At 68.3% G+C, this 10,541-nt stretch overlaps 3 protein-coding genes across 3 annotated transcripts; all 3 read right to left on the bottom strand.

Moving 5' to 3' along the window:
• Positions 1-2,295: 2,295 nt before the first annotated feature.
• EMIHUDRAFT_453564 (hypothetical protein) lies at positions 2,296-4,660 on the bottom strand. The gene is made up of 7 exons (XM_005758316.1): positions 4,164-4,660; positions 3,955-3,997; positions 3,843-3,883; positions 3,642-3,762; positions 3,517-3,576; positions 2,689-3,428; positions 2,296-2,617 (listed from the first exon to the last, which is right to left on the bottom strand). Exons 1-6 carry the CDS (start codon positions 4,649-4,651, stop codon positions 3,399-3,401), a joined length of 783 nt encoding a protein of 260 aa, XP_005758373.1. The 5' UTR covers positions 4,652-4,660; the 3' UTR covers positions 2,296-2,617; positions 2,689-3,398.
• A 926-nt stretch (positions 4,661-5,586) lies between these two features.
• On the bottom strand, positions 5,587-7,400 carry EMIHUDRAFT_465962 (hypothetical protein; the record flags this gene model as incomplete). Its single annotated transcript, XM_005758315.1, has 4 exons — positions 6,713-7,400; positions 6,284-6,465; positions 5,852-6,205; positions 5,587-5,662 (listed from the first exon to the last, which is right to left on the bottom strand). Exons 1-4 carry the CDS (start codon positions 7,394-7,396, stop codon positions 5,587-5,589), a joined length of 1,296 nt encoding a protein of 431 aa, XP_005758372.1. The 5' UTR covers positions 7,397-7,400.
• A 2,166-nt stretch (positions 7,401-9,566) lies between these two features.
• Positions 9,567-10,541, bottom strand: EMIHUDRAFT_359736 (Hypothetical protein; the record flags this gene model as incomplete). Its single annotated transcript, XM_005758314.1, has 2 exons — positions 9,567-9,812; positions 10,479-10,541. A coding segment is annotated over one exon (246 nt), but the record flags the coding sequence as incomplete, so codon positions are not given.

Genomic DNA, 10,541 nt, shown 5'->3' with positions numbered 1-10,541 from the left:
GGACCCCACACCTCTTCACCCCTACCCTACCCCTAGAGCTCAGAAGCGGCTTCAGCTTGATCTTCGGTAAAGTAAAGAAGAAGAAGAAAAAAAGATGCGCTCTTCGAAGACTGAACAGCCTCGCCGCGCCGCAAGCAAGCGAACGACACACGGCTCACAATCAGTCAGAACTGTGCTAGTGCCGCCTGTGTATATGGGCACCTGAGATTGAGGGCCAGACCGCGTCCGCACGCGCGCACGTGGCGCAGTTGCGCGAGTTCGTTCGTTCAGCGCGGCTCGTGGCTGAACTGCACGCCGAACGAACGAACTCCGGGCGATGATTTTCTTTTTTCCTAAATTCGAACGGAGTTCACGAACGTTCGTTCGTTTTCGCAGTTCGCGCCTTCCACAGCCGGCGCGGTCCGTTCAGTTTCGAGGTTCGGGCTGGGCCCCGCCGGCTGCGTTTGTTCGAGTTCGGAGTTCGCGAAATCCGCGCGAACTCGAAGGGCTGTTGTTTATTCCAGAGACCTCGAGACCTCGATCGAGGTCTTGCTCTCCTCTCGACGCAGGGCGCTGCCATCAAGGCAACGATGTGGTGGCTCCACGCGGCTGCTGTGATACGCTCGCCGCTCCTTGCGCATCGGATCCGAGGTGCTCCCGTCGCCTCGGCCGTCGCGCCCAAGCTCGACGGCCAGTTCGGCTCGCGTGGCGACGTCCTCGCGTCGCTCGCGGCGGCAGCCGAGCGCGCCGCCGAGGCGGAGGCGGGAGTGGCTCGCCTCTCGGCGTCCCTCTTGGCGGAGGAGGCCCGGGTGGCGACCCTCGGCGCGGACGCGCGGGCGGCGTCCGAGCCCAGTCGCCTAGCGATGGAGGCGGAGCTCGCGCAGCACAAGGCGACCCTTGCGCAGAGCAAGGGGGAGTTCAGCTCGTACTATGCAGCCTGGCTCGCAGACGGCCCGGCGCTGGACGGCAGCGGCGGTCTCCCGCCCCTCCCCGACGCCATCCAGCCGCCCGACGGCATTGCTGCCGGTCCCCTTGGGGGCGAGGCTTCGGGCTCGAGCGTGCTGCCGCCGAGCGCGGGCTCAGAGGAGGCTGCGAAGCGTGCGTGGCTCTCTCGGCTGGACGCTCCGTCGTGGGGGACGGCGGCAGCGGTCGTCGCGGAGGCGTCGGCGGCCGCCGCCGCGGAGGCGGACCTGCTAGCCAAGTGCGACGCGGGCGTGCAGCAGGCGTGCAGCCAGCGCGGCGTGGAAGAGGAGGCGAAGAGGGCGTGGCTGCAGAAGCTGGACGCGCCGACCTGGCAGCGCTCGCTCCGTGCCGCACGCCTCGCCGACCGAGCCCCTGACCTGAGCCGCGGCCCACCCGTAGGGGCGCCGTGGCTGCGGCGGTGTCGGAGGTCGCTACGACGGTGGCTTCGCCGGGCTCCGACCCGGAGGCTTCCGAGGAGGCTGCAAAGCAGGCCAGAGAGGGGCCTCCCCCCGCGCCGCCCGCGCCCGTCGCCGACGCCTCGGCGGCGCGCTCTGCCCCGCAGGCGTGGCTGTCCCGGCTCGATGCGCCGGAGTGGGGCAAGGCGGCGACGGCGCTCACCCGCGTGGCCGCGTGGGAGGTTGCCGGCTCGGCGGCGGCGGTGGCGGAGCTGGCCGAGGCGTGCGGCTCCGGCGACGCCGCCGCGTGCGACACGCTCTCGCGCGAGGAGGAGGCGAAGGCGGCCTGGCTGGCCAAGCTCGACGCGCCGACGTGGGCCGCGGCGACGGCGGCGGTGTCTGCCGTGGCGTCCGAGGTTGCGGCCGAGCCGGCGATGGATGCGGAGGAGATCGCAAAGGCCGCGTGGCTGGCCAAGTTCGACACGCCGTCTTGGGGCGCTGCCGCCTCGCAGGCTGCACCGCCGCCGCTAATAGCAGCAGTGCCTCCGCCAGCGTCGTCGGCATCGGCAGCGCTGGCGGCATCGTCCTCGTCGTCGTCCGCCGAGGCGGCAGCCAAGGCGGCGTGGCTGGCTAGGCTTGAGGCGCCGTCTTGGGGCGGAGCGACCAAGTCCGCGGCGGCAGCGCTGGCGGCATCGTCGTCGTCGTCGTCCGCCGAGGCGGCAGCCAAGGCGGCGTGGCTGGGTAGGCTCGAGGCGCCGTCTTGGGGCGCAGGGACGCCGGCACCCGCATTCCCAGCGGCAGCGTCGCCGCCGCAGCAGCCGTCGGCGCCGCTGCCGCCCGCAGCTGCGGCCGGGTCGTCGGTTGTCGCGTCCGAGGCGGACGCAGCCAAGGCGGCGTGGCTGGGTAGGCTTGAGGCGCCCTCTTGGGGCGCCGCGGCCTCGCCGCCGCCCTTCGCGGCCCCGCCGCCTCCCCCGCAGCAGCCCCCATTCCCGGTCGCCCCCGTCGCCCCCGTCGAGGGGGGGGCAGGCGCGTGGGGCTCGCAGGCTAGCGACGGAGGGGAGAGCTGGCGTGCGGCGCCGCCTCCCTCCTCTGGCGGGCATAAGGTGATTGATACACCTCCGCCTCCCTCCTCTGGCGGGCGGGCTCCCCCCCCCGCCACGTGGCGGGGTGCCCCCCCAGCCACGTCCCTCCGCGACGCCGCGACGTTCGGCTTGGCCGGCGCGCCCATGCTTGTCGCTGCCATCGTCAGCGTGGCGGACCGGCAGCTGATGCAACCGATGGAGCGCCTCTCCTGCTGCCACCGCACACGCCGTCTTGGAGCGGCTGCCCACCCCCACTCCCGCGTGAGCAGGAGCTCCTCTTCTTCCTCGCCAAATACCTCCTCTACGTGGCGGTCGTCCTCGCCCTCCGCTAGAGGGGAGGCATCGGACACGAGGACGAGCGTCGGAGGAGACACGAGAGCATCGCCGCCGCGCCTCAGGCCCGAGCCTCGGCGCTGCTCGTGCAGGGACCAGGGTGCATCGTACTACGCTACTGGGCTGCAACGGAGGCAGCTTATGCGTGCCGTGCATGTCTCGCATGCCGGGAAGGGCCAGGGGTGTAGAAGAGGTCATCAGCTTGGCCCGATCCGCGGGACCGCGGCGGCCCCACCCAGCGCACACGCCGCGACGCCGCCTCGCCCGGGGGGGGACACCAGTCACCACTTCTGTGCCACTCGCGGCTTGTCGCACCCAGATGTAGATCCGGTGGTGGAAGAGAGAGGATAGCCTCGCGCATACACACATATGGTTGCATCTCACAACACACACACGGTCATCGATCATCGTGCCCTCTCGGACAAAATCGCGCCGTAAAAAACTCTAGAGAAATCGCGTACACGGCGTACCTTGTGGACAGCGGAGCCAATATGTGTTGTGCTCGGACGTGTATTATGTGACGCGTTGCTGCGGTGCGAGGGCGTTCTAGGAGCAAACAAGGGCGTCTACCATGCCGCGGTGCGTGGCGGTCGGCCTCCCCTCCTGCACTGGGCAAAAGCACGCGGCGGCAAGCCTGGTGGCCTCGTCAGTCGGCGGAGACGCCCTTGACGAGCACCTGGAGGTGGCGGGGAGGGCGGGAGGGAGGGGGAGGGTGAGGGTGCGGGAGGGTGCGGGAGAGAGGAGGTGGGTTGAGAGGCTCTCTCCTGGTCGATGAGCCAGATCTGCCCGTCGACCGTCTCGTGCTTTGTGAACTGGAAGGTCACCTGCGCGCGGGGCAGAGGAGTGGAGCGCCGGGGCGGGAGAGCGGTCTCGCGGGGGTGAAGGGGACCGGCACGGCCTCGCCACTCCTGCCCCGGAGCAGGCACTGCTGCAGCGCCTTCTTCTTGTCGATGGACAGCTCGAGCTTCTTCGGGTACGAGACCGACACCCAGTCCAGCAGCACAGCGTACCTGCGACACACAACACACGGAGGAGGCCGTTGGGGCCCTCGACCCCCTCTGGCGAAGAGGAGAGGCGCGCGAGGCGGCACTTTGAGTCTTGAAAGTACCCGAGCAGCATCGGAGCCGTGACCTATGGGGCATGTTCCGGACGCGTCCTCGACATGTCTCGTGAGAGTGCGGCAGCAGCGCCGGAGCCGTGGCCGAGGAGCCCATGTGGATGCTCGAGCCAGGCCCCGAGAAGCGCCTGGCCGCACGCCCCTCGCGCGTCAAGGACGGCGGGCGGGAGGGGCAGGCTGGGCCGGGAGGAGGGCAGGAGGGCGGCTTGGAGGAGCGTGCATGAGAGTTAGGGTTAGGGTTAGGGTTAGGGTTAGGGTTAGGGTTAGGGTTAGGGTTAGGCTGGAGGAGCGTGCATGAGAGTCTCGACGCCCGCGGCAGGGTTACTGCGATCCGCGCGGTCCTCGCGGAGAGCGATCAGCACCAGGTCGATGATCTCGCCTGGGGTCTGCCCGGGCGTTGGCACCGCCGCCTCGCGCCCCTTTGCCTCCTCCAGGTTGGAGTAGATTGGGTCGACGACGTCGATCCGGTTCCGCAGAGCTTTGTACAGCTCAGAAGTTTCGTAGTCAGGTCGCCGCTGCAGGTGCGCGTAGAGCTCGGAGGTGAACTCCCGCGTGCCAATCTCTTCCGCAAGATCGCGAGCAAGCGAATCCTCCTCTGCTGCAGCCGAGTCTTTCGGCGCGGCCCCCTCGCCGCCGTCTGCCCCCGGTGCGCTGCCATCAGCGCACAGCGTCGATGCCCGGCTGCGCTGATGGCGGAGCGGCGGCCCGTGCGGCGCGCCAGGCTGGTAGGCGGAGCAGCCCAGGAGCAGCAGCGCCGCCGCCCCAACGATGCCTCCTCTCATCACCGCTCGGGTTCGGGCTTCTTGGGGGTAGGGTCTCTTCAACCACCTCCAGTCTCGACACCCCGCCATAAAAACGGTATGGCGGTGGAGTGCTCTCTACTGCCGCGGCGCCCCTGTCGGTTCGGAGGCGCCCGGCGGCCGCGCGCTTGGTGCCGACGTCGACCGGCTGCTCTCGCGGCGCCGAGACGTGCCGCTTTGGTCACGTCTCGCGCGGTGCGAAGTGTCTTTTGGCATGTGAGCGCTTGCCATGGACGCCAGGATGCTTGGCTTCCACGCCTGCGGCCGCGGGCGAGGGGGCGGGCACGCCAGGCTCGGCGACGCTCTGCGCGGGTCTTCGTTCGAGCTCGCAGCCCGCGACGAGCCTGTGCTGACCTTCATTTTGTCGACGCGTGAAAGCGGAGAGTGAGAGTGAGCGTGTCTGGACACCGGACACCGCGGATTGTACAGCTCTAGGCCCCTAGGGGCCCTACGCGCGGCGTGAGGGTGCGGTCAATTTGGGATCCAAGATTACGTCCGTCCGAGGCGTCTCTTGTAAACTGGGATAGGCGCGTCGATTCCGCATGGTACGGGACCCCTCGATCGTCTCGCCCTCCCTCACTGGTGTGGTCATTGGAGGGGGTCTCATCATAAAGCCGTAGTGTCGCGCTATAGTCAGGGCTCTGATTGCGCTACGGCTTTATTCTCCACCACCTTTCTACATTCTAGGGTCGATTCCGCATGATACGGGACCCCTCGATCGTCTCGCGGTCCCGTCGACGAAAGTGAGCTGTCCAGGATCCGCAGGAGTGTCCGCGCGCTGCGCCGCGCTGTGCGGCACCCTGTCATCACCGCGCGCTCCCGCGGCGCTGCGGGCTGTGTGAACGCGAAGCACTTGGCCGAGAACCGAAACGAGCGGGAATATTTTTTGAGCAATCGCTTCACAAGCAAACGTATTATTACACCTCGAGGCCAGCGGCGAGGCGCGCCAGCTTGACCTCCGGCCAGCGAGCGAGCCGCTGATCATGTTGGCGCCTGCGTCGGACACGGCGCAGAGCTGCTGTGCATGCAGGGTTTTGCACACCTCCGTGTGGCAGACCTCCCGATGGCCCGGCATCGAGCCGATGCGCAAGAGTGGTGTCGAGCCGATGCGCTGGTGTGAGCGACGATGGCCCAAGGCCTGGGCTGCCGCGAGTGTGCGAGTGTGCATCTACGGCCTGGCACAGGAGGAGGTGCGTCGGCGCGGCATAGTCGGGCGGCGCGCCGGGCTCGATCGGGCTCCACTCCACTCCGGCGTCGGTGATGCGAAAGCAAGGCTCTGCCTCCGCCTCCTCCGGCTCCGGGCCAGCCACGTCCGACGCGGGCGCGGAGGGTGGCATCTCGAAGCCGCTGAGCGCGTCCGAGCGAGTGTTTGGCTCCGTGGAGACGCTGGCCGTGCGGCCGCCGCGCCAGCCGAGCGGCCGGATCTCGGAGCCCTCCACCTGTCCATCAATCAGCTGGGTTGATTGCCCCGACTCATGCAGAGACAGGGCCTCGGAGCCGTCCCACGTCGTCGTGCTCGTCGCCCGACCGAAGCGCCTACAGCAGCAGCAGCGTCGAGCTCACTGCAACACCTGCCCCGCGGTCCCGCCCTTCCTCGCCCGGGCGAGAGGGCGCCACGCGATAGACGAAGCCTCGCCCGCCTCGCCCCACGCCAACCACAGTCCCCTCGAACCACCCCTCGTCGTCAAAGTCGACCTCGACGGCAGCACCGACCGCGAAGGGAGCATCCCCAACCTCCGCGGCAGCCGCCTCCGAGCCCACGCCCGCCGCCTCCCCCGCCGCCCCCCCGCCAGCCCCTCCGCCAGCCCCTCCGCCAGCCCCTGCTGCCGCACCCTCTCCAGCCCCACCTCGCCGACCGCCCTCCCTCTCGCCCGCCGGGCCGCACCTGCGAAAGCGCCTCCGAGATGAGCCGAGATGAGCCGAGAGTGGTTGACTCTCGCCCGCCGGGCCGCACCCTCGCCCGGCGGATCCATCCGACTGCCCCTCCGACCGCCCCTCCGACTGCTCCTCGAGCTTCCCCTCCAGCCTCCCCTCGATCTGCCCCTCCGCCTCCGAAGCCCCTTCCCCGCCGGCCGGCTCCGCCTTAGCCGCCTCTGAGTCGAGCAAGTCGAGCTGCAGGCTCGCAGAGTCGATCCGCGGCAGCGCGCGAGCCAGCCCCGCGGCCGTGCCCTCCCTAGCCGGCGCCGCGCGCCCCGACGGCATCCACGGCTCGTCGGATCGCCCTCCCTCGGGCGAGGAGGCGCTCTCCGAGTACGCCTCTGTGCCGGACGAGTCCTCGCGGCTCCTCTCCGAGATGTTGGAGAGGCGCGCCTCGCGAAGCGCAAGCCGCCGCCGCGCGCGCTCTGCGCGACTGGCGCGACCTCCTCGGCGCCCGGCCGGCGTGGGCAGCGGCGGGTGGGCGCCCGCGGCCTGGCGCACGAAGGTTGTGCGCGAGCGAGCCTCGTAGAGGGACGTGTAGTGGCTGGCAACCTCCTCGGAGAGCGGCGCCGCGGGCACGGCGTCGCCGAGCCTCTCATCCGCCTCGCCCTCGTCGAACTCGTCCAGCAGCGCCTCGTCGGCGATCCAGAGCAGGTTGACGTCGCGGCCGATTGCCATCCCCAGCTGGCGCGCTGCAGCCAGGACGAGCGTCACCGGGTTCTCAAAGTCCCACGACTTGCCGTTGAGCCTGAACTGCGTCGGCCGGTCCGACCGGACGCTGCAGTCGCTGTCGTCCTCGCTCTCGTCCATGGCCCAAGACGCACAAGCACAGACAGTGGCCAAATTCACACATCGCGGCCAAATTCACCAGCAGCGGATCCAGCTGTTTCCACACCGAGGGCCGCCCCCACGACTGCACGTCACCCAGATACGCGACAGCGTCCTGCACGACCAGCGCCATGCCGAGCGCGCACCACCACACGCCCGCGTCGTAAGATCGCATACGGTCAGCGAAGAGCAGCAGAAGCAGGCCAGCAAATGAGTAGCCACCCGCGGAGTATCTGTACGCCACAGCGAGCGGGTGTCGCGAGAAGACGTAAGGCCGCCACTCAGGTCTATCGGCCGAAGGGTCGGAGCGAACGAGGTGGAGCATGGACTCCTCGCATCGAAGACTTTCCGAAGACGTGTGCGATGGCCAAAAGGGAATCCAAGTCTGGGTGGATTCAGCTGGGCGTTCACACACTTTCAAGATTTTACAGCTCACGGCCGCCCCGCCTTCAAACCTTTAATTCGGCTGACCTCTGAGCTCTCTGTAAACGCGAATCAAAAGGCAAAACACCGGTGGTCCTCTTGCGTAAAGCCGTACGTCAGCAACGCCCAAGAAAGAGAACTCGTTGCCGAATGTGGTGCACCGTATGTGCGCGAAATAGGTTATAAGGCTTTCGCAATCGCCACCTTGTTGTCGTCGTTGAAAGCGAGGATCCGCAGCGCCCCCGCGGCCCGATACTTCTGCCTGCCCGTGCCGTCGAGGGGCCGAGGGCGTCGGCCGCTCGAGAGCGGTGACGGACGCGTCGGCGGTGGGGAAGGTGGCGGAGGCGACAGCGCCACAGAGGGCAGTGACGGAGACAGCAGCGACGGCGAGGTGGCGCCGGCGGGGGTGGGGACGGTGAGGGCGGGCGGGGGGGGGGGGGGGGGGGGGAGCGGCAACGGCGGAGATGAAGACGGCGGCGGCGTGGTCAGCGGCGGCGATGGAGGAGGCGGTATAGGCGGTGTTGAGAGGGGCGGCAGAGAGGGAGACGACAGTGACTGCGGCGGCGAAGAGGGTGGGTGTGCGACGGTGGTGGCGAGGGCGTCTGCGGCGAGGGCAGCGGTGACGATGGTGGCGGGCTCGCAAGAGGAGGACTCGGGGATGGCGGAGATCGTGACGTCGGTGTTGGGGGGGGCGGAGAGGGCGGCGGCAAGGGCGGTGGCGGTGGGGAGGGTGGCTGGTGGAGAGAAGTGTCGGGATGAGCGATGGTGAAGGCATGGAGGAAGTACGCGAGAGGGATCGGCGGAAGTGGAGGTGTGGGTTGCCGCTACGTTCCTAAGATAGCGACAGTGATTTAGTGCTGATAACGGGACTGCGATACGTGTGCGCGTGGTGTGTAGGCGTGTAGGCTCAGGCCTGTCAGCGCAGCGCGGCGTTTGAGTGAGGTGGGGCGGGATGGCGAGGAGAGAGATTGTGTCAGTAGCGGAGGAGGGTGTTGGGAGGCCGTCTGGGTCTAGCTCGGCGCTGCCGTCGGTCGCGAGGTCCGTGACGTAAGTTGAAGTAATCTCGCGGACGGTGGGGTCCGATATGATTATCATTGGGTGATGAATGACAGAGGAGATGCGGGTTTGGGAGGGTGTGGATTCACTAGTCGTTAGAGATCGCCGAATGATCACGCTCGCGTGCAGGCGAACAGGGTAAGGGAGACACCTTTGCGACGCCGCGAATCCAGTCGATCTGCGCGCACGGCGGTAGAGCGAGGGTCGAGACGATCGGCGTCCAGATGTCGTGCTGCAGGTACTGAAACGGCGCCTCCGGGTCGCAGCGGCTCTTGTGGTGCGCGTCTCGTACCAGTGGCGTGACGTTCTGAAGCCGGCGTAGCTGGCATTCGATGGACTTGTAGCTGCGGGCACCGACGCGGATCTCGTTGATCTTCGCGCCGCTCTGGTACGAGTGCAGCAGTAGGCGGTCCTCCTCGAGCGTCCACGGAGTGTAGTTTGAGTTCATCGACACGTTTTTCTTGCATTTTTGCTCCCGGCTAAGGGAGCAAGCAAGCCCACTCAACCCCAAGTACTCACCATTCTTACAGTGGTGTAGCTTGTGCAGAGGCTGCAGCCTCTGCTGGGGCGGAATGCGCGGGGTTTTCGGCGCGATGCCCTCGGCGAGTACACGCTACTGCTGTGCCGCACGCTCTCCTGCGCGCGCGTGACGTGTGGGACGCGTGCGCTGCGCTCAAACGTCGCGATTTGGCGATAGGCGCTCGAGCCGGCGCACAGCGGGCGGGTGCGCCGCGCAGGGGGGGTCGGAGGGGTGCGAGAGGGGGCGTGGGTCGGGCGCGCACCGGCTGGCTCCGGGAGCGGCCGTCACGTCGAGGAGTGGGGCTGTCGGCGGCTCGAGCGCCGAGGCGAGCCGCTCTGCTGCGCCGCCGACAGCCCCTCTTCCGAGCCGGCGCGTGGAGGCGAGCCGCGGCCGGTGTCGCTGGTGCGGGGGCGGCGAGGGTTCATCGGCCGGCAGCGAGAGCGACCGTCATGAATCGCGCCACCAAGACCGCGCGGCACGTACGCGCACTTGCCGGCCTCGAGGCGCGCTCTCCTTGCGCGGCATGCCCTGTGTGTGTCAGCGCTTCGCCTCGGAGCCGCTCGACTGTACGAGAGTCGGGCTCCGGCCCTCGGTACCACGGCAGCGTCGGCGTGCTCCCTTCCGGCCGCGACAGGCGCGAGGCGGGTGGCGGTGCGGCGGCTGCTGATGCTGCTGCCGCGCAGAGCTGTCGTGCACCCGAGAAGTGGCACACAGCTCGAAGGCGGCGTCGGCGACCGCCGCGCTGGCTCTCTCTCCTCGGCAGACGCCGCGTCGCGTCTCGGCGGCGGCAGCTGCTTCGCCGCGAGAGTAGCGAGGCGACGCACGCGCCTCCGCTCTGCGGCAGCAGCCTCTAGCGAACGCGCCGGCATAGCGCCGGGCCGGGCGAGGGCGAGCCGAGAAACACGTTGTGACGGCCCTCGTGTGAATCGCTTATCCGGCGCTCGAGGAAATAACACGGTTCGGGCTTCAAGTTACTTCGAAACCTGTAACGGCGAAAGAAAACGGAGGAAAACGCGAGAAAAGAGAAGGGCTATTGCTCAAACTCCGTCTCTCTGAGAAGAATAGGTGTGCTGCGCTGTAGCGGCGACAGGCGACGGCAAAAATGCAAGCCCCGCCCCTGGCCACTGT

Source organism: Emiliania huxleyi, assembly GCF_000372725.1.
Source record: "Emiliania huxleyi CCMP1516 unplaced genomic scaffold EMIHUscaffold_87, whole genome shotgun sequence".
Classification (NCBI taxonomy): Eukaryota; Haptophyta; order Isochrysidales; family Noelaerhabdaceae; genus Emiliania; species Emiliania huxleyi.
Note: the sequence above shows the minus strand (reverse complement) of the source record. Positions and strands in the feature narration are given on the sequence as shown.